Source organism: Drosophila eugracilis, unplaced genomic scaffold (assembly GCF_018153835.1).
Source record: "Drosophila eugracilis isolate 14026-0451.02 unplaced genomic scaffold, ASM1815383v1 contig_47, whole genome shotgun sequence".
Taxonomy (NCBI): domain Eukaryota; kingdom Metazoa; phylum Arthropoda; class Insecta; order Diptera; family Drosophilidae; genus Drosophila; species Drosophila eugracilis.
In genome coordinates, this window is record NW_024573338.1 from 482,726 (window position 1) to 502,931 (window position 20,206).

A 20,206-nucleotide genomic window follows, 5' to 3' on the forward strand; every position below is an offset into this window, starting at 1 on the left:
TTTTAAAAATTGCAAAAATGGTTTGAATCAAGTTGTATTCAAAATACGCATATGCTTTGATAAAAATTAGTTGCTTTTATAAATCTGTCGTTTTTTGTTGTTATATTATTCTATGTTGTTTAATTTATCGGATTCTTAGTCTGGATCTTCTAAATTTTGTTAGGGAACGTTAATTAAGTGAACTTTTGAAAGCAAGCATTTGAGAAAACAATCGGTGAATGCAGAACATCGATGCCGCATAGTTCTCATTACATCGATAGTATCGAGCAAGCATCGAGGTTTGCCCCAGCTCTAACAACGACGGCCACTCTGAAAGTATCAACGTTTTGTGACATGAAAATTCAACGAGGATACTGTGTACATGAATAATTGAAAAATTAAAATGGTTTCCATGCAATTTGTTTTGCAACCGCTTCCGGGCTCGGACGACCAGTTCATTGAAAGGTAAATATAAAGCTTAGGCTCCGTAATTACGCACATGTGAACGCGGAATCTATGTAATTGTGTACGTACGGCTGCATGTATTTGTTATGTGAAAATATGTAGGTACGCAGGTATATGTATACGCAGGAAGATATGTATATGGTCGTTAAAGCGAAATGTGAGCACAGACACTGGCGGATTTGCCGTATCTAATATTGTCCACGCTATTCTATAAACATTAGCCATAGAATTTCCGAAATGCACTTTGCAAATACCATTTTTCATCCACAACTAATTTTCTAAAACGTTCGTATGTGTATGTGTGCCTGTGTCGGAAATGTGAATATTCGTACATATGTGTGTGTGCATGTGCATACATGCTGATTAATTTGTCCACTTTTAACTATTAATTCTAAGTAAACTATTCAAATATTTAGAATTTGAAATCGTTAGCATAAGTATACAGAAGTACATTTTCCGGCTAAAATAGATTTAACAACATTTTTGCAAATTGTCATTTTGTATATGAGATTTCTCTAAAACACAGTTTCCCAGCACATGGTATTGAACCTTAGTGTAATTTTAATAACCCAAAAAGCCAAAAGTCAAATGTTAGCCAAAAAACAAAAACCACCGGGTAAGTTTTGCAGTGTCTATTGTAAAATATTTCTAGAAGTTGCAAATTTCGCAGATGTCAATCATAGAGTTGTCTAAATAATCTGGCAAGGCCAGAAGTCATCCACATGAGGCACCCTAATTTTATGAGCCTTAGATCATGCATGTTCTTGCTTGGCACAAATATATAATTAACTCTAACCATCTCTTTTCAATCTCGTTATAGAATTCGGGAAGTGTCGGAAAAAGTCAACAGATTTGGTTATGGCACGCATCGCATATTTGAGCAGTTAAAAATTCCGGTGAGAGAAGTGGTAATTGGACCGTCACACATTGGAGTTTTGCTGGAAGATGGCAAGGCGTTCCGCGTGTCCTTTTCCATCAACTCTGAGAAACTTGATTTGACAAAATCAGATGCAAAATGGTAAGTAAAAGTGGAACTTCTTCAGGTACATAGATTCTTATACGAAACTTTTTTTTAAAGTTCCACAAGTGGTTCCGGCAGTACGGCCAGTGCCTCAAAAGCCCCCTCCTCGTCCCGGCCAATGGCCCGGTCCAGAGCCCGACTCCTTCGCGCAACAGGTCGTTCCAGTTCAACCGGACAGGGCTCCGGATCGCGCAGCACGGGTGTGATTATTGGAGGTAGCACCTCGAGCCGACCCTTGGTCACAGTTCCGGCCACGTATGTGCCGGAGGAGCTCATATCCCAAGCAGAGGTGGTTTTACAGGGCAAGAGCAGAAATCTCATTATCAGAGAATTGCAGGTATGTCACCCAAAACACAACAACTATTGAGCTGCTGAAATAATAAACACTTTTCTTGTAGCGCACCAATCTAGATGTTAATTTAGCCGTGAACAATTTGCTTTCGCGTGACGACGAGGAAGCCGAAGATACCGAGGAAGGTGCAGATAATTATGTGCCTGAAGACCTTATCTCACTGCTGGATAACGGCTTTAGCGGAGATAATAACAGCGTCATCATTGATCCCTCCGATGGACTTTTTTCGGAGGAGATATTCAGCAATTACTCTAGCATTCGGAAGTAAGTAATTTAACTTTAAAAAAATATTTTTATTTGCAAAGCCATTATTCCTTCGAGTTCAACCTAGAACTCAAATCAAAACTGTGACTCATATTAAACCATTTTCCAGCCTACTGTTCGATCGTATTCGTAGCGAGCGCAGTAATGCCAACGCAAATGCCGCAGACAGTAATCAATCGACCCGCCCCACAACTTCGGGAGCAGCTTTAACTGGTACCAGCGGATTATCAGCTCAAATATCGGTTAACGCTGACCGCGAAGCCTTTAGCCGTTGGCGGGATCGTCAATACTACGGACCTCGACGCTGGATAAGCAAAGATGACTACTCCTGGGAAAAGGATGCTGGTAAGTTTAAAAGAAACAATAATACCTTTCCATACTGACTCTTATTTCGGTATAGATTCTAAGAAAAAGGAGCCATCACCAATGCTGTCTCCCATTTGGATATCGGAAGAACTTCAGCCGTGGCCAGAAAAAAGTTCCGTAAGGTTTAAGACCATCGGCGCCTTATACTCAGAATTCATTGCGTTGTCAGAGAGTGGAGATTTATACCAATGGCGTTGGTCAGATGCAGAGCCATACAAGTCAGAAGTAAGTCAATTAAACATAATTACTTTAATTCTTAAAACTCATAAACCACATGAACTTTATTTATATTTGTATTACTTCGCAGACCGACAACGTTTATCATCCCAAAACTGTGGCCCTCAATATAACCGAAAGAGTGGAGCTGATTTCGGCCAACTTTATAAGATGTTCCGTGGTTACAGAAACCAATCGCGTGGCTACTTGGATGGACGAGCAGCTGGGGTACCTTGGCGCCAAGCTAGAGCACAATTCCTGCTCCTTCAACGAGTTTATATCGGACCCCATAACAAAGATCTACGTCTGCTCTCTGTATACTGTTGTTAAAACCGACAGCAACAACATTTACTGGTGGGGAGTCCTGCCATTTGATCAACGTCGCTATTTGTGGGACAAATTCCGGACAAAGACCAAGAAGCCCTTCAAGGTGGTTGCCACAGATATCAATGTGGGCGCTCAAGTGATAATGAAGAAGTGTCCTATCTATCAATCTGGATCAATCGGGTTCACGTGCTCCAACGGCGTACCAAAAGTTGGACAGCTTTTGAATTCCGTTTGGAACTTCACCGATGTGTGTCGCATGAAAATCATAAATATCAACACAAGTTCGGGCGTGGATAAATCCCAAGCGGCTGGGCTTAACTTAAATACCCATGGAAATGCACCGGATAAGGATCTACCAAAGGCCACGGCCATGCCTAGCGCTGGGAGCAGCAAGAATGGGCAATCATTCTCAAATAGCAAGGAATCGACAGACCGCATAGATATGCCACCACCGCCGTCACCAGCATCCAGCACATGCAGCGATACCGGCAGTGTCACCTCACACAAGCGCACGAAGCGAGTGACCACCAAAGAAGACTCCAATGCCCCCCAGGAGGGCAGAAAGGACGAAGAGCTGTGGCAACTGAAGGACGTGGTGTTTGTTGAGGACAAAGTGGGTCCCGTTGGCAAGGTCCTGAAAGTCGACGGTGACTTTGTGGCCGTTCGGTTTCCAGCTATGAATGCAGCGGCCTCTGCTGTTGCTGCTGCCGTCGCTACCGCAAGTTCATCCTCTAATGCAGCCTCCACATCCAAGGAAGAGGGCAAGGAGGACGACTGGCAACAGTGTCGCTTGCTCCGCCGCGAGGATGTACAGATATACCGCACTGCTATGTCAACCCGTGGACCCGACTGGCTCCAAAAGCAGCCAAAGAAGATCAACCTTGGAGCCGATGCGTCTGGTGCCCAGCTGCTAACTCTGGCCGTGGACTCACGCGGTATCCATGTGATTAAGAAGGTGCTCGGAAAAATACACTACAGCCTGTACAACCTGTATAACAGCAAGCAGGAGCAAAATTGCCTGTTTCCCACGGACTGCGCCTCTTTCATTGGTTCCTCGCCTGCTAACATATTAATGGCTTGCAACAACGACTGTAGTGGAAACAGCAGCACCATTGTGCTTCGCGATGGCAATGGGGCTCTGTACCCCTTAGCGAAGGATTGTCTCGGCTCGATCAAGGATCCCCAGTGGTTCGATCTTCCTCCAGTGAAATCCATCACAATGTCAACCATATCGCTACCGGCCATGCTCTCGGGCGTGAATTTGAAGTCAAAGGTGTGCATGACTGCTCTGCTTTTCGACACTCAGAAACTTATGCCGCACATTTTGCGCTGCGATGTGAAGAACAGCTTTGCCGCTCTTAGCCGCTTGGAGAGGGAGGATCAAGCAGATACGGCTCTGGTCGTAGATGAGCGCTGCGATGGAGCCAGAAATATATTCCATGCATGTGTGATTATGTGTGCTCCATCCTCAAACAAGGATTCACCACCAGATTCGCCCAGCGGTGGTGTTGAAAAGAAATCTCTAGCAGTAGGACTTTCCGCGGCGCGTTCTATACCAACGGTGTCGACCAGCGCCTATGTCAGCAGCAACGCCTTTGGAGCAAATACATCCTCTAGCAATGAAAACTCGAGCTTTGCAACCATGAGTTCCTCCGCCGCCGGATCCGCTTCCACGACGAGCAGGGATAATAGAAACAATCTGCGTGATATGATGCACCGCCTAATAAGCAACGATCAAGCGGAACAATCTGGCAGCCAGCCAATGGCTACCAATAACGAGGACCACGCCTACATCCCCTGGCCAGCTGAAGCACCAGCGGCCAGCAATCTGAGTGCCAGTTCTTCGCAGAACATCGCGGACAGTATTGAAGATGATATCTCGAAGATAATTCCGTCCTCCTCTCAGAGTTCCATACTGTCCAACATAAAGCTGGGATCACCTAACTACACATTCGACCTAGCTCAGCGACGGGAGCATGCATTGTTGATCTTGCAGCAAATGTGCGTCAGTCCTGCCCTGCGTCCGTATCTTTGTCAAATGCTAAGCACAAAGGATGCACAAGGCCAGACGCCGTTCATGCTCTCCGTTTCGTGCCGCGCTTATGAGGCAGGCATTATACTGTTAAACACCATCCTTGTGCTATCCGAGCAGGATCCGCAGCTTAAGGAGGCCATGATTTTCCCGACTGGTTCCCCTGCGGATCAGTCGCCTCTGCATGTCATCTGCTACAATGACACCTGCTCCTTCACATGGACTGGAGCCGATCACATCAACCAGAACATCTTTGAGTGCAAGACGTGCGGCTTAACGGGATCCCTGTGCTGTTGCACGGAGTGCGCCCGGGTCTGCCACAAGGGACACGATTGCAAATTGAAGCGAACAGCGCCAACAGCATACTGCGATTGCTGGGAGAAATGCAAGTGCAAGGCGCTAATCGCCGGAAATCTCACCAAGCGCTTTGCGCTACTCTGCAAATTGGTCTCCTGCACGGATTTGGTCACGAAGTTCAATTCCAAGGGCGAATCGATTCTACTGTTCCTCATTCAAACGGTAGGCCGGCAAATTGTAGAGCAACGACAGTACCGCTTCAACGTCAGGGTTCGCAATGTTGGCACCGCTGCCAGCGGAACGAACGGAAGCAATACAGTGATATCTAATCGAAAGACATCATCCGCCGACATGGATAGCGATATGCCGGATCACGATTTGGAGCCACCGAAGTTTGCTCGAAAAGCTTTGGAACGACTGTTGATCGACTGGAACGCGGTGCGCTCGATGATCATGAGCGGAGCGGAGAAGAGTGAGGTGAACGTCCCGAATCCGGCAGGCTCTGCATCCGAGAACTCAAACTCGGAAGGCTTCAATATGTTCATCCAGACACAGCACGGCTCCACGCTCCTCGACAAGTTTACCCATAGCCTGATCGTGAAGTGCACTGGCGACCATTTAGACACTTTGCTACTCACTCTGGTGCGGGAATTGCAAAACGTTAGCGTTATCAATCGTTGCAAGGAAGCGGAGGAAGTGGCACGCCGCTTCGTTCGTTCTGTTGCTCGAGTGTTTGTCATATTCAATCTAGAAAAGCAGCCGAATCCGGAGAAGCGGAAGACTCACAACTCGTGCAACAAATACGTTCAGAGCTGCGTAAAAGTATTCCAGACGCTCCACAAAATATCTATTGAGGAATTATGTGAAGTATCCGAGGCTCTTATTGCTCCAGTCCGACTGGGGGTTGTGCGTCCCACTGCTCCGTTTACAATGTCGTCGTCTAATCTGGATGTACGTGTAAATATGCTAATCCACTTTGATTGCATGCTATTCTTTACAATTTAAGTTGTTGCAAAAACTATTTTATTAACTAACCCATTCATTTACATTCAGAACTCGGACGATTTGTTCAGTGTGGATCCTTTGGCACCATCCAACGTGGAGTCTCCTTCTGAGCAAATATTGGGACATGATGCTGGAAACGATCAGAGTGCCAATTTTAATATTCAACAAAACTACGATGTAGTTGCAATGGAAAGTGAGTGTTTTCCTTAGACAACTAACAATGAATGAAATAATATTAATTTAATTTTAAAACAATATCAGCTATACGCGACGCCTCCGAATCGGAAGAAGTTATAAATAGGGAAACAAACTCCCACAATCAAGACGACGAGTTAATTGAAAATCAACGAAATGAGGATGGCATGCAAGATGATGAGAGCGATAATGACTTTACTTTCAATGACGCTGAGACTGAGTCTGACTCCGATGACAACCAAAGTAATCAAGAGGTGCAGAGGAGCGTTCAAACTGGGGCAACAGTTGGCTCCGAAAATGGTGAGTCATCGTTTTTCAATATGGATTTCTTTGGTCAAAGCATCATTTAAATATTTAATGTGTTCTTTCTTTCAGACATTGGTGTGTTGTTCCTAGAGGATGAATCTGGAGACTCCTCGGCCCAAGAAGAAGATGGTTCTGAGGATGGCGAGTCCGACGACCACTCTGACGAGTTCAATTTCAATGACCAGCAACTTGAACGTCGCACCAACAACTCAAACGCTCGTAGCGATTTGGCTCCTCAAACCATGCAATGGGCAATAAGAAACCGTGACACCGCCCGTTCGTCCGTAAGAGTTCCCACAGGATCTAATTTGGTCTTTATCGACCCTATGGCTCTGCGGCGCTCCACTGTGCCGGCCAGTACTACAGTCACCACACCCTCGATCGAACCTCACACAATGGCGACAACGGCCAGCAATTTGGCACGCGCATTCGGAATCACAATAAGACAGATCTCCGAGCTTATAAGCATTCTATCTTACAACGTAGTGAATGACATCGAAACATCATTAAAGATTCAAAGCGATGAGGCAATTGCAGTCCAAGTAAGTACTCAAAATTATTAAAAATTTATTCAAATTTCAATCAATACTTTTAATTAATAGGCATTTGTTGAAAAACGTTTGAAAGCTACGTGGGATTGGATGTTTACGGTAATGGACGGAACCGAGGCACAGTTAAAGTTTGGTGCCTATTTGACTAACTACACCGATCCCAACCATCCGCTGCATCCCCTTAACCTTAGTGCCCAGGCTTCGAGTAGTACCACGCCAGCTCCTGCCACATCCTCGTCCGTTGGTGGTGTGAATATAATGGGTAAATTAGAGTTTGTATGTTTTTGATTTTAAATTAAAATATTTGTGCTTTTGAAGGATCTAATTCACGGCGAGACTTCTTCACCTACTGCTTATCCCTGATGCGAGCCCACACTTCTGAGCACAGAGATGCACTACCGGTACTGGATATAACAGCCTTGCGTCACATTGCCTATGTGCTCGACGCTTTTGTTTACTATATGCGCAATGACACAGGCTTTTATGACAAGCAAGATACCATTTCTGGCCGTATAAATAATCTGTTCCCCATGGTTGAGAGCTACGATACAGACGACGAGTTAACCAACCTGGAAGATTTCAACGCCGATGCTCAGCCTTCGACGAGTAGCATGTCATCAGGAAGCCAGGGCACACGGCGACATGCTTTCTTCGCTCGATCGGAATCGACACTGAGCCTGGGATGTTCGGCGCCAGAAGGTTTCGATCTGCCACTAGATATGGCAATGCCACTAGCCGACAAACCACACTTGCTGCAACCAAATTCAAAGCGACAGGAACTTTTCGCCAACCTACCGCTTCTCGTGACGCCAAGTACAAGCAACAGCGCTACCAATAACAATGGTGGCAGCATTTTTGATTACACTCCCACAAGGCTGGGATTCTCAAATTCCTTAAAAAGGAACGAACATGTTTATGAAACAGTCCCGGCCAAACAGTCTATGGAGGTAGTTATCAATATGGATACTAGCAAGACGGGTGATGGAAATGTAACTTATAAGGCTGAGGGCTCTACAGACTCAAATATTTACGTACAATTAAAGAAAAAACAGGGCTCGGATGATTTTAAATCCCACAAAGAGGCTGATGGTAAGTTGAAATAGAACTGCGGCCAAACCTAAAAATTACACTTATAATTTTATATAACAGGCAATCACAGCAAATACGATAAAGTTGTATTAATGGAAACTGATGATATGAGCAATCTTCCAAGCACCAGCAAATCGACTGAAGCTTTAATGGCCACAAGACCGGAAGTTATTATTGCGCCTAATAAAGCCTCAGTATCACCAGCAACAGCTGCTCGCAGTGTTATAGTTCTCGCAGGTGGTTCCTGTTTAAAGACGATTGATTCGGATTTAAACAATTTCTCGGCCTCAAATTTATCAACCGCAGAACAAGCTAAATGTGATACACACAATCAAAAGTCAACGCCGCACCACCCGCTAAGCTTTCCCGTTCGCGGTTCTGTGTTTTATCAAAGTAATTTTTCGGAATTACCGTCGTGGAACTTTTTACTAAGTCGCTGGAAGCTAACCTTGGACTTGTTCGGTCGCGTCTTTATGGACGATGTAGGAATGGAGCATGGATCTGTGTTGCCTGAATTACGCGGATTTCCTGTCAAGGAGATGCGTTTCCGACGTCATATGGAAAAGTTGCGTAACGGTCAGCAACGCGACTTGGTGCTCTGCAAGTTAGAGCGAAATCGTGAAAGTTTGATCGTTCAAACTTTTAAGGAACTGAATACCCAATTCGGCAACCAAAACCGGCGTACACAGCCGCCCATCACATTCAACCGAGTGAAGGTTACATTTAAAGACGAGCCAGGCGAGGGATCCGGAGTGGCTCGCAGCTTCTACACATCAATTGCAGAGGCATTGCTGGCCAGTGCTAAGATCCCGAACCTTGAATCCGTTCAAGTAGGCACCAGCCATAGCAAATACGGAGTGCCGTTCTCTAGCATCCTGCGCAGCAGAACAGTATCTGGGTCTAGTCGTGATCAGTCCACTCTGCAAAGGCGTGGAACCAGCAGCAAAATATTGTGGCGATCGGCTCGGGAGCGAAAGGTATTGAATTTGGATGCCAGACCGTACACCCCAATAAATAATTTAGGTATGTTATAAACTACCTTTTCATTTTACAAATTATATATACTAAATCATTTTGTCTATGTCTTATTTAGATAATGCTATTCCGGAAAGCATGAATGATCATTTGTCAGTCCACCTACAACAAATTGGAGAACGTCTTTATCCCAAGGTAAGAAAAGTCACTAACCCGCTTGAAGTTCTAATTAATTAAAATACTATTTGTCCATCAGATCCACGCAATAAACCAAACGCATGCAGCGAAAATAACTGGAATGCTGCTAGAGATACCGACACCTCAGCTTCTGTCCGTAATTTCCTCAGATGAGACACTGCGTCAAAAAGTGAATGAAGCAATGGAAATCATCTCATTCAAACTAAAATCTGAGGCCAGTGCACAAAGTAGTCAACCAAAAAAAACGCCATCAGTAGTGTTGGTCGAACCCGTAGATGATGATAATGAACCATTATTTTACTCTCCGGGAAAGAGAGGATTTTACACACCGCGCCAAGGCTTTGCATCATTCGAACGCATTAATGCATTTAGAAATATTGGAAGGTACAATTCGTCATTTAAGTTTTGGTTGATTAATAGCTTTAATACTTACTTTTATTTTTCTCAGACTTATCGGACTTTGTCTATTGCAAAATGAATTGCTTCCACTGTTTCTACAGAGACATGTATTGAAATACATTCTTGGTCGCAAAATAAAGTTTCACGACCTGGCATTTTTCGATCCAGCATTGTACGAATCCTTTAGGCAAATTATTCAAAATGCCCAAACAAAAGAAGGCGAGGAAACTATTAACAGAATGGAGCTATGCTTTGTGTACGTATTACTTTTATATACTACTTTGCAGTCTTAACTAAACTCATATTTCAGGATTGATTTGATGAAGGAAGAGGGCTGCGGTAACAGAGAGCTTATCCCAGGAGGACGCGAAGTTGCGGTCACATCGAGTAATATATTCGAGTACGTCAGACGCTATACAGAATATAGACTAATCAAATCCCAAGAAAAGGCACTTGAGGTATGTACAAATTCTGCGTAAAATGATTGTGTTATGTTAATCCGAAATCATTTACAGGCACTAAGAGATGGAGTTTTCGACGTTTTGCCCGATAGCAGCATGAATAGCTTAACCGCTGAGGATTTACGTCTTCTGCTGAATGGTGTCGGTGATATAAATGTTTCAACATTAATTTCATACACAACCTTTAACGACGAATCTAGCGAGGGTCCCGATAAACTGTTAAAATTTAAGAAATGGTTTTGGAGTATTGTTGAGAAAATGAATATTTTGGAGCGTCAAGATTTGGTAAGATGCATACTGAAACAGATTGAAATGGATATAACAAGATTAATTCTTTTAGGTTTACTTCTGGACTGGATCACCTGCGCTTCCAGCTTCGGAGGAGGGATTCCAACCATTGCCATCTGTCACCATAAGACCTGCGGATGACTCTCATCTACCGACTGCGAATACTTGTATATCTCGGCTGTATATCCCCCTTTACTCCAGCAAATCAATTTTACGCAGTAAAATGCTGATGGCCATTAAATCCAAAAATTTTGGATTTGTATAGGCGGTTGGAAAACTATCCTATGTGTATAAGCTTCAAATTCATTTCTTAATTAATTTTAGTTTTTCTGAGTTTCGACTTGTCATTTTTAACCATACCATTCCCATTTTGGATTATCTATTGTTTAAATTTTTTTTTTCGAATTTGAACAATTTTTACGTAACGCATTATTCAAAGAGATTGGCGCGGGTCATGACGGTCTGACTTGACCGAACACTGTAGTAAAAATATGAAATTTCCAAACAACAAATGTAACCAAGAAAACGGCCAATTAGGTATTAGGAAGCCTATGTTTTAATTATTAAACTTTTAAATAAAATATGTTTTCTAAAGTATGACTTATGCACATGTATATTTATCGATATCGATTCAATAGAAATTTGAAGAAATAAATAATAAAAATAAGTCCACCTTACGGAAATTATGTATGATACAAAATATATTAGTATTTCATTACTTTGGATTTGCGGCTTTGGTATAAGTAACCTTCCTTCAACTTCTCGTTTGAACCATTGGACCATTTCCATTCAGATCAAAACATATTAAATTGATTATATAAATTATTTTATGTTTATTACACCATTTACATAATTATGATAATGCATATATGTCATATACTGATAGTGCATAATATAGAAATGTAAAAGCTCTACCCAAACCACGCTCTTGAAACTTTGACACTTAATAAGTTACTATAGTTTTACAGTTTGTGTTTACATAATTTTAGAAAACGCAATCTTCCCATCTTTGTAGATAAAACAACAAGGTACACTCACAAGTAATTAAAAACAAAAGCGACATACAAAAAAAAAATTAAAATAGGAAACAGGTAATGTGATTATTCAATGATCAATGGGAATTTTTCCACTTCCTCACACTCCTTGTTAAAACTGGTAATATACTCTTGCAATTTAGCCTCATGATCGATATCCCTACGTGGTCGTTTGCTCTGTGGCTGCTTCTTCTGCGGAGAATCGGAGCTTTTTTCAAGCGAGTCCTGCTCGACCTCGTCCTCAGATTCGCTTTCAATGTACAATATCTGAACTCTCTTCTTTCGCTTGCGCTGTGGACGCTCCTTCACATAAGTTCGCCTTGGTTTCTAGACAAATAAAATTTTAAAAGAGATTAGTGGAATATTCTGAATAGTATTATTTATTTATTTATTTACTGAAAACAAAACATAACACATTTAAGATTTTTGGTTTTTATGTGCAAGCTTCTTACTACCGTACAAAGATAGGCTTAGTTCTTTGCGGCCCTGTTGGCTCAACTGAAATCGTTAACATGTCTCAGTTCAGTATTAATTTAGCGCTATTTGGTCAGTGTCTACATTGATATTACAATGTTGGCGTCTTCCAGGCGCATAATTTTTGTTATCACATGGTCTTACCTTTTCATCAAATGTTTTTTCCGGTTCGGCTTGATCTTCTCTAAACAATCCGAAGGATTCCCTTGCAGTTACTGCAGCTAATGGTTTTGGTGTTGCTTGCGCAGCAATCATCGTGGAGCAGAACACTTCTCTGATATCTTTCTGATGCCATTTCTCCAAATAATCGCCACGTATTGGGTTAGTTGAAACTTGTGGAAGCTCGCTATCGCTTGGTCGCAGCTCTGCTAGTCGATGAAGTTTATCATGAAGGGTTACGTTTCGATTTGGCGATCTGGTACCGGGATGTAAATCTTCGCTTTCACTGATGAACTCATCAAACCCAAATAGATTTCGAGAGGGAGATGCTCGTGCCTTTGTCCTCGGTATATCATCACATGGCAATATTTCGTCGGAACCGAAAAGATTCACCCGCGTTTCACTGCGGTGCGCTGGAGAAGCAACTGATTCTGAAATAGTGGCCGCAGTGGAGGAAATGGTACTTTTTGAGGGAGGGGTCTTAGCATTCCGTGAATCCGGTGTTTTATTGGGTATATTTACACAAGGAACAATCTCATCAAAACCAAAGAGATTGGTCCGTGTTTGACTGCGCCCCAAGGGCGATGAAGTAGCTGCTGGATTAATAGACACTATGTTTGACGGTTTTTCTTTCGACGGAGTGGTTTGCACATTTTTCTTCCATGGCGGCAACATCACTACTTCTAGTATATTAATATCCTTAAAGGGAACGCGCTTCTGAAGGGTCCTACGTGGATTCGGCAGGTGCACAAAGTTCTCTGCGTTTTCTTGGTCATTAAGTGCCATACTTTTACTAGTAGGAGGAGGCGGGCAATTCTCCCCATTCGAGTCATTCGCATTTGAGTCACGACTTTGCTCATGCAAAGGCGGACAAATGGATTCCTCGTGGCCAGGCTCCTCGTTAGTGCTCTTCTCGGATTGCTCCGCTTGAGCATCCGGTACATAGACATGTGGTCGCCGCATGTGGTCACTGGAGTACGAAGGCAGCTGGGAGGTGTTGAAGCCAAACCGAAAAGTATTTGGCATTGGTGACTCGTCAGAAACGCGCCAGGGGGATGCCGGCCCAGCCGGACTGACTGCATTGGGGGACTGGCGGGTAATAGGAGATATTGCTGTGACTGTGGAATTGGCTTCTGGTATCGGAGGAATCTTGCGATTCAGGGGCGTGCTAACCAATTGGCGCGCCATGTTAATTAGTTCCCGACGTCTGTCCGTTAACTTTGGCCGATTCTGAGCCTGAGTTTGTTTTAACATTGCGGATCGAGCCAAACTACTGTAGGCTCCTTCGTGCATTTGCTTTGAAGTGCTCGGCTCTACATGCACCTGGACGGGCACCTCAATAGGTTCCGCAAAGTTTTGAACTAAGTCATTGCTTGAATCATCCTCGGGCTCGTAAATAGGAGAAAGAGCTCGTGGTGGTTGCTGAATGCGAGTTTCTTTTTCGTCGGTGACTATCTTGGATGACACAGGATCCACATCTTTTAGCAAACAAATTTTTCGCTTGCCTACAGGTCGTATATTTTTACTTCTTTTGGCTCTTATTTTACCAGTATTGGAGCGCACCATCACACAAGCCTTGCCATTATCCATCAAGCGCTTAATTATATCCGCCGCGGGATCATCCTTGTTGTTGTCATCATCTATCTGAGACTGCGAGAGAAAATCGAAGACATTATCTTTTTCTGAAGATCGTGTTCTCGTTTGCGGCTGATCTCTATGGAAAAAGCGAGATGGCTTTTTTGGTGAAACCTTCACGGCAAGCTTACATGGAGATTTTTCGTGATCTGGAAGAAGGCGGGATCGGTCAAAACTCGTTCATCTGTTTGATGGCGTCCACTTACCTGCCAACTTCTTCTTGGTAATTTTTGGCTTGTTAATGATCTGTACTTTCTGAGGAACGTACATCGTTGAGTTGCGAGCCGGCTCAAAAGCGCTAATATTGACATCTTGCACAGGTCTTTGAGATTCAACGGATGCGACACCATCTTGTATCTTTATGCGCTTTATTCTTACTACGCATTTTCTAAGAGAGCACTGAGGCTTCTTAGTGATTACCGAAATAGCTTCGCTCGATAATTTCTTACCACGTAATTGATTGCTTCTGGTTTTTGTTTTCAAATTTGAGGCCGTAGAACACGGCCTTCCCCGTCTTTTTACCATTTTATCAAATCAATTTGTTTACCAGATGAATTTCGTGTACAGCTCCCGCCATTTTAGTGTATAGTGTGACCTCGCATTGATCTTTAAAATATACCTTAAGTGAATGGTGTGAAACATGGCTAGGATCATCATACACATGGTCACACTCGACAAGAGCGATACATTTTCCAACACTGACCGCCAGGGATGAAACACCGATAACTGTCGATAGGCGGACAGAGAACCAGATGATTGGCCTCGCAATAATGTAAAAAATAAATAATTAGCTGTTTCCAAATAATCCAAATTCCAAATTTCTTGCGCTACGATCCGCCGTGCGTGCATATGTCGCTGTGATTGTGTCCGAGCAGATTCGTGTCTCGTCCCCTTAGAAACTACAACTGGAAAACAAGAAGAAAAAAGAAAGAAAAAGCCCCTAACTGAAAATCGAGTGAAAGTTTTCTCGTCTTTGTTTTGTAATTGTGATTTTCTTGCCTGCCAGCCCGCATTACTGGCAATATTGGATCGAACGGCTATAACGAAGCTGCTGCGGGCGCGGGTGGCTGACGGTGATTATAGCAATACCTATAGCTATTATAGCGCTCGCGGGCCGATTTCTTGGCCCTATTGTGATTGTGACAGCGCCAGTGTTATATATTTAAATCGACTCGAATCGAATCGCCGTCGTAGTCGCAGTCGCGTTTTCTGGGACTGCTGCAAAAGGCCTTGCGAATTTCTGCGCCAGGTACTGTGGGACTACGGGGACTGGGATGGAACGGGGCGAATCCCAATAAGAAACTAGCGCGAAAACCCCCCTCATACATACACACCAACATACATATATTGCACGCGATACATACCGTACATACACGAGCGTATAATGGCAACAAACAATTGCAAGCAGTAGTATCACCACTACTAGTACCATTACCATTACCAGTACCAATAGCAGACCCAATCCAATCCAATCCCAGAGACCGAGACCCCGAAGGCTGACTGTGACGCCACTGGGGGAACGGAGCCAAGGCAGATGTATCTGTGGATGTATCTGCAAATTATGTCTCAGGGTCAAGGACACTGTTTCTGCCTCGCTAACCGTTGTTTGACCTTATTAACAAGTTGGGAATATTGGATTCGCGCACCGAAGATGGAAAAACCCTTTCAGGAAGTTAATTCAGAATGGTTATTGACTAGATGATAGAATTTACTCAAATTTCAATGGGATTTAGTGGGCACTAATCCTTCGTATAATATTTTTATTTAGCAATTCATGTTTGTAAGTAAATTTAAAGACTAAGCTATTGATCAAACTTTTTAAATATTCTACGAGCAAGACAAAAATAGTTATTTAATCCAAAGCGCTGTTCAAATAATTGGTAATTTTAAAGTGAAACAGGTCGACAGGTGTATTTGTCTAGGTTGACTAATAAAAATATTTGCAAATTAGTTTGTTTGATTTAAATATCTTTTCTATGTCAACAAAGTCAACGTATAATACCATTTCAGAGAAACTGTAATTGGCTGGCTCCGCGCACAAAACGATGTGCGATACCAAAGACGATGCGCAGAAATGGAAATGTGAAATTTGCACCTACGAGAACTACCCATCCTCGCTGAAATGCACTATGTGCCAGGCGTCGAAGCCCCTGCTCAACGAGGACATCTTCCGGTAAGGGAATCCTTTTTAGCTTTCAGGTACTTATCTAGCTAATTGGTGTCTCTTCTTGCAGTCTGAGTCCGGCCCAGGAGAGCAGCTCCGTTGCTGAGGAGGCGGCTGCCGTTGAAGTGGCTGTGATGGCTCCCACACCCTCGTCCACATGCTATTCGCTCCAGCCGCAGAACCAGGCGCGGCAGAGTAACGTAGCGGATAGTGAGAAGTGGCCTTGCAAGGTGTGCACCTATCTTAACTGGCCGCGGAGCCTACGTTGCGTCCAGTGCTGCACGAAGCGTGGTGGTGAGGCTACCGAGCGGGGCAAGAAGGACAAGGCCAACGAGGCGGATGCTGATCGGGCAGGAGAGGCTCTACAGGCTCTTCGAATCAGCGGATCGGAGGAAAACTTAGCAAATAAGCCAGCCCAGCTCATCGGGGCCACAGCCTCCAATCGCTTGAGCCTTAGTCCTGGCATTGACGATGCAACGCACCTGAACAATCTCGCGAATGCATCCCATAACCAGTCACAGTCCCAACACCGGCAGCCTGTCCACCAGCAGCAGATGCAGCTCCAGTTGCAGCCACAACAGCAACGGGAATCCTCCTCCTCCGCCGCCGTCCCGCCGCAACAGCAGAAACAGTGCTATGTGGCCAAGTGGGCGTGTAACGTAGGTTGCCTACAGAATGCCAATTCTTACATATTTAAAACATGTATCTTCCTTAGTCGTGCACGTACGAAAACTGGCCGAGGAGCATCAAGTGTTCTATGTGCGGAAAGACGAGGGAGATCAGTGGGTCGCAGAATGACTTACATGCCTCCTCCAGCATAAACAGCCAAGAGGAACATCAGCAACAACAGCCGCAGCAAAACGTGGACACCGTCAGCGTCAACAACTCATTCAACAAGAAGCACATTTACCAACTGGGTAGGGTTTCATAACATGATTGCCTTGGGAATACTAATTCATAAACTTTCTATAGGTTCCTCTGAAACCATCAACAACTGTGATACGCTACAAGAGCGGCAGGAGCGCCGTCAACGTCAAATCCGGCGCCAGGTGGACTGGCAATGGCTGAATGCCTGCCTGGGCGTCGTAGAGAACAACTATAGCGCCGTGGAGGCGTACCTCTCCTGCGGTGGCAATCCTGCCCGCTCACTGACCAGCACCGAGATCGCCGCACTCAACCGCAACTCGGCCTTCGACGTGGGTCACACGCTGATCCACCTAGCCATTCGGTTCCATCGCGAAGAGATGCTGCCTATGTTGCTAGCCCAGATCTCCGGGTCGGGGCCTGGCATCAAGCGCGTGCCGTCCTATGTGGCTCCTGACTTAGCGGCCGACATTCGGCGCCACTTTGCCAACACCCTGCGCCTGCGCAAGTCCGGCCTCCCCTGCCATTATGTGCAAAAACACGCCACCTTCGCCCTTCCCGCCGAGATTGAGGAGCTACCGATCCCCATACAAGAGCAGCTCTACGATGAGCTCCTCGATCGTGATGCCCAGAAGCAGTTGGAGACACCACCGCCGGCTCTGAATTGGTCGCTTGAAATCACGGCGCGCCTCAGCTCCCGTATGTTCGTCCTATGGAACCGCAGCGCTGGCGACTGCCTCCTGGACTCAGCCATGCAGGCCACCTGGGGCGTCTTCGATCGCGACAATATTCTGAGGCGGGCACTTGCAGATACATTGCACCAGTGCGGACACGTGTAAGTGAAATGATTTATTTTGGGTGTGGATAATGTGGTTAGTTTTTTATTCATCAACTAAATTCTCTGGCCATTTATTGTAGGTTCTTTACTCGCTGGAAGGAATATGAGATGCTTCAAGCTTCGATGTTGCACTTCACGCTCGAGGACTCGCAGTTCGAGGAGGACTGGAGCACTCTTCTGTCGTTGGCCAGCCAACCGGGATCATCCCTGGAGCAGCTACACATATTTGCGCTGGCGCATATTCTTCGACGACCTATTATCGTGTATGGCGTGAAGTACGTGAAGAGTTTTCGGGGCGAGGACATTGGATATGCGCGTTTCGAAGGTGAGCTTAAAGATTTGTATTGCCTGACCATGAGTTCATATTGCTCCGTTGCATATCAGGTGTCTACTTGCCTTTGTTCTGGGATCAAAACTTCTGCACCAAGTCACCTATAGCTCTTGGCTATACGCGCGGCCACTTTAGCGCTCTGGTACCCATGGAGCCATTCACTCGCATTGATGGGCGAAGAGACGATGTGGAAGATGTGACCTATTTGCCGCTGATGGACTGCGAGCTGAAATTATTACCCATACATTTCCTCACACAGTCTGAGGTAAGTGATCTTAAAGATGATTTACTATTATTAATAAAAATAAAATCGCTTTGCAGGTAGGCAACGAGGAATCAATGATGCGCCAGTGGCTTGATGTGTGCGTAACCGATGGCGGATTACTGGTGGCGCAACAGAAGCTTAGCAAACGTCCCTTGTTGGTCGCCCAGATGCTGGAAGAGTGGCTGAATCATTACCGTCGTATTGCGTAAGCATGACTTGATCTTGTGCCTAATAAGATTGTTGATTAATCTGTGACTTGTCTTGCAGACAAGTGATAACGGCGCCCTTTATTCGTCGCCCCCAAATCACACATTACTCCAGTGATGGCGACTCGGACGAAGAGTAGATGCGGCACAGAGGACACACAGCTTCAAATTAGATATCTGAGCGTATAATTCAATATCCTTATTTTTACTTTTGGCAATAGAAAGCAGATCTTGAGATGAGATGAACAAGTGCAGATCCTACATACTTGCACTGGCAGTTAGTTAAAGGAAACTATAGAGAATACATATGCAAGCAGTTGAAAAGTTGTAGTTGTAACTAAATTGAAAGCAAACTAAAGGTTAAGCAGCAAAGTACGAAAATAGATTGATCGACGTATGTATATCATATCCGTTCCCAATTCAACGTTCGTTGATTTTAGTCAAATTTATTCACTTTGGGTCGCCGAGGCATAATAGACCATATAGTAAACGAAATTGAAGCTATACACTGGTAGATCTAATTACACTCACATCTGAAACAATCCATTAAATGAATATTTGGCCGAAAGGCAGAAGAAAAGAGAATGTAGGCGGTGGAATTCGTACACCTATGTACGCGCTAGTTAATGTGTAAACCCTTGGATGCGGGCTTAAATTATTACAAATCTCAATGTACTATTAAATTTTAAATGGGTGGCGAACACGCAACATTATTAAACTGCGGGTGAATACGAAAGCGTCATTGAAATGTTTATTGATAGTTTTTAAAACACTTTTTGGAATTATTATGAATCATTACACATTCATGCCTATAAATATAATATATATAATTATATAACATATATAGAAATCCTATGGTTCTAGAAAGTTGAACAAAGGGCCAATAACATAATGAATTTTATTCTAACTGTATTATAAATGGAATTTTATCTCATTATTATTTTTGTTAGTAATGTTATTACAATTATTATTATAATTATTACTACCTTTTAAGAAAGCTTATTGTGCAAATGTACACGCAAAACGCATAAAAAAGAAATCACTTATTTAAATAAAAGTTTTAAGTAAAGATTTAAACGAAAAATGCTTACAGTCCTTTTAAATTAAGCAAAGAACTTATACACGACCAACATTCATCTTTTTAACCTATCCTACTAAAGTACTGTTAATTACTAAGATAAGTTTTTGTGCCTTGAAAATTCGTTATAATCTAAATCTGTTGCACGCTACTTCACCTCGTTATATGATTTTTTGATAGCTACAAATAGCTCTATAAATACACTGAAATACTGTATAATAACGGTACAGCTACCGTCACTGTGTCATCTTTAAAAATCACTTTCAAATTTCCAAGTTTCACACCTCCATAATACCACCGAAGTTCCCAACCTTATCTTACTATTTATTCGTGCCGTATCTTTTGGGTTAAATTTAGTACATTCTTCAGAGC

The 20,206-nt window shown here is 43.8% G+C and overlaps 3 protein-coding genes and 1 non-coding gene across 5 annotated transcripts; 2 read left to right on the top strand and 2 right to left on the bottom strand.

The window, feature by feature from the left end:
- Positions 1-273: 273 nt before the first annotated feature.
- On the top strand, positions 274-11,486 carry LOC108109967 (E3 ubiquitin-protein ligase hyd). Its single transcript, XM_017218789.2, has 19 exons — positions 274-444; positions 1,265-1,462; positions 1,523-1,802; positions 1,864-2,081; positions 2,191-2,426; positions 2,482-2,672; positions 2,755-6,270; positions 6,373-6,517; positions 6,586-6,819; positions 6,895-7,367; positions 7,428-7,638; positions 7,695-8,465; positions 8,526-9,488; positions 9,559-9,635; positions 9,697-10,022; positions 10,087-10,293; positions 10,348-10,495; positions 10,553-10,783; positions 10,839-11,486. Exons 1-19 carry the CDS (start codon positions 383-385, stop codon positions 11,049-11,051), a joined length of 8,700 nt encoding a protein of 2,899 aa, XP_017074278.1. The 5' UTR covers positions 274-382; the 3' UTR covers positions 11,052-11,486.
- Positions 11,487-11,595: 109 nt separating this feature from the next.
- LOC108109977 (protein dalmatian) lies at positions 11,596-14,674 on the bottom strand. The gene is made up of 3 exons (XM_017218802.2): positions 14,295-14,674; positions 12,439-14,237; positions 11,596-12,147 (listed from the first exon to the last, which is right to left on the bottom strand). Exons 1-3 carry the CDS (start codon positions 14,611-14,613, stop codon positions 11,887-11,889), a joined length of 2,379 nt encoding a protein of 792 aa, XP_017074291.1. The 5' UTR covers positions 14,614-14,674; the 3' UTR covers positions 11,596-11,886.
- On the bottom strand, positions 12,255-12,414 carry LOC121530304. Its single transcript, XR_005993897.1, has one exon.
- A 133-nt stretch (positions 14,675-14,807) lies between the features above and the next one.
- LOC108110291 (ubiquitin thioesterase trabid) lies at positions 14,808-19,833 on the top strand. Of its 2 annotated transcripts, none has more exons than XM_017219291.2 (9): positions 14,808-15,337; positions 16,099-16,261; positions 16,323-16,911; positions 16,968-17,169; positions 17,225-17,951; positions 18,035-18,279; positions 18,339-18,550; positions 18,607-18,755; positions 18,818-19,833. In XM_017219291.2, the coding sequence occupies exons 2-9, from the start codon at positions 16,134-16,136 to the stop codon at positions 18,894-18,896; spliced, it is 2,331 nt and encodes a 776-aa protein (XP_017074780.1). In that variant the 5' UTR covers positions 14,808-15,337; positions 16,099-16,133; the 3' UTR covers positions 18,897-19,833. The 2 variants fall into 2 exon arrangements, with proteins under 2 accessions (XP_017074780.1, XP_017074787.1); XM_017219298.2 differs by having other exon boundaries at positions 14,808-15,161.
- The last annotated feature ends 373 nt before the right edge of the window (positions 19,834-20,206 follow it).

What these genes read in the sequence shown, in the direction of transcription:
- LOC108109977 (XM_017218802.2), bottom strand. Translation starts at nt 14,613, where the DNA reads ATGGTAAAAAGACGGGGAAGGCCGTGTTCTACGGCCTCAAATTTGAAA. An exon ending in TACCAAGAAGAAGTTGGCAG is followed by an intron (nt 14,238 to 14,294) that starts GTAAGTGGACGC and finishes GCCTTCTTCCAG; the next exon opens with ATCACGAAAAATCTCCATGT. An exon ending in AAAAAACATTTGATGAAAAG is followed by an intron (nt 12,148 to 12,438) that starts GTAAGACCATGT and finishes TTATTTGTCTAG; the next exon opens with AAACCAAGGCGAACTTATGT.
- LOC108110291 (XM_017219291.2), top strand. Translation starts at nt 16,134, where the DNA reads ATGTGCGATACCAAAGACGATGCGCAGAAATGGAAATGTGAAATTTGC. An exon ending in GAAGCACATTTACCAACTGG is followed by an intron (nt 17,170 to 17,224) that starts GTAGGGTTTCAT and finishes AACTTTCTATAG; the next exon opens with GTTCCTCTGAAACCATCAAC. An exon ending in ATTTCCTCACACAGTCTGAG is followed by an intron (nt 18,551 to 18,606) that starts GTAAGTGATCTT and finishes ATCGCTTTGCAG; the next exon opens with GTAGGCAACGAGGAATCAAT.
- LOC108109967 (XM_017218789.2), top strand. Translation starts at nt 383, where the DNA reads ATGGTTTCCATGCAATTTGTTTTGCAACCGCTTCCGGGCTCGGACGAC. An exon ending in TCATTATCAGAGAATTGCAG is followed by an intron (nt 1,803 to 1,863) that starts GTATGTCACCCA and finishes CTTTTCTTGTAG; the next exon opens with CGCACCAATCTAGATGTTAA. An exon ending in AGAATGGAGCTATGCTTTGT is followed by an intron (nt 10,294 to 10,347) that starts GTACGTATTACT and finishes CTCATATTTCAG; the next exon opens with GATTGATTTGATGAAGGAAG.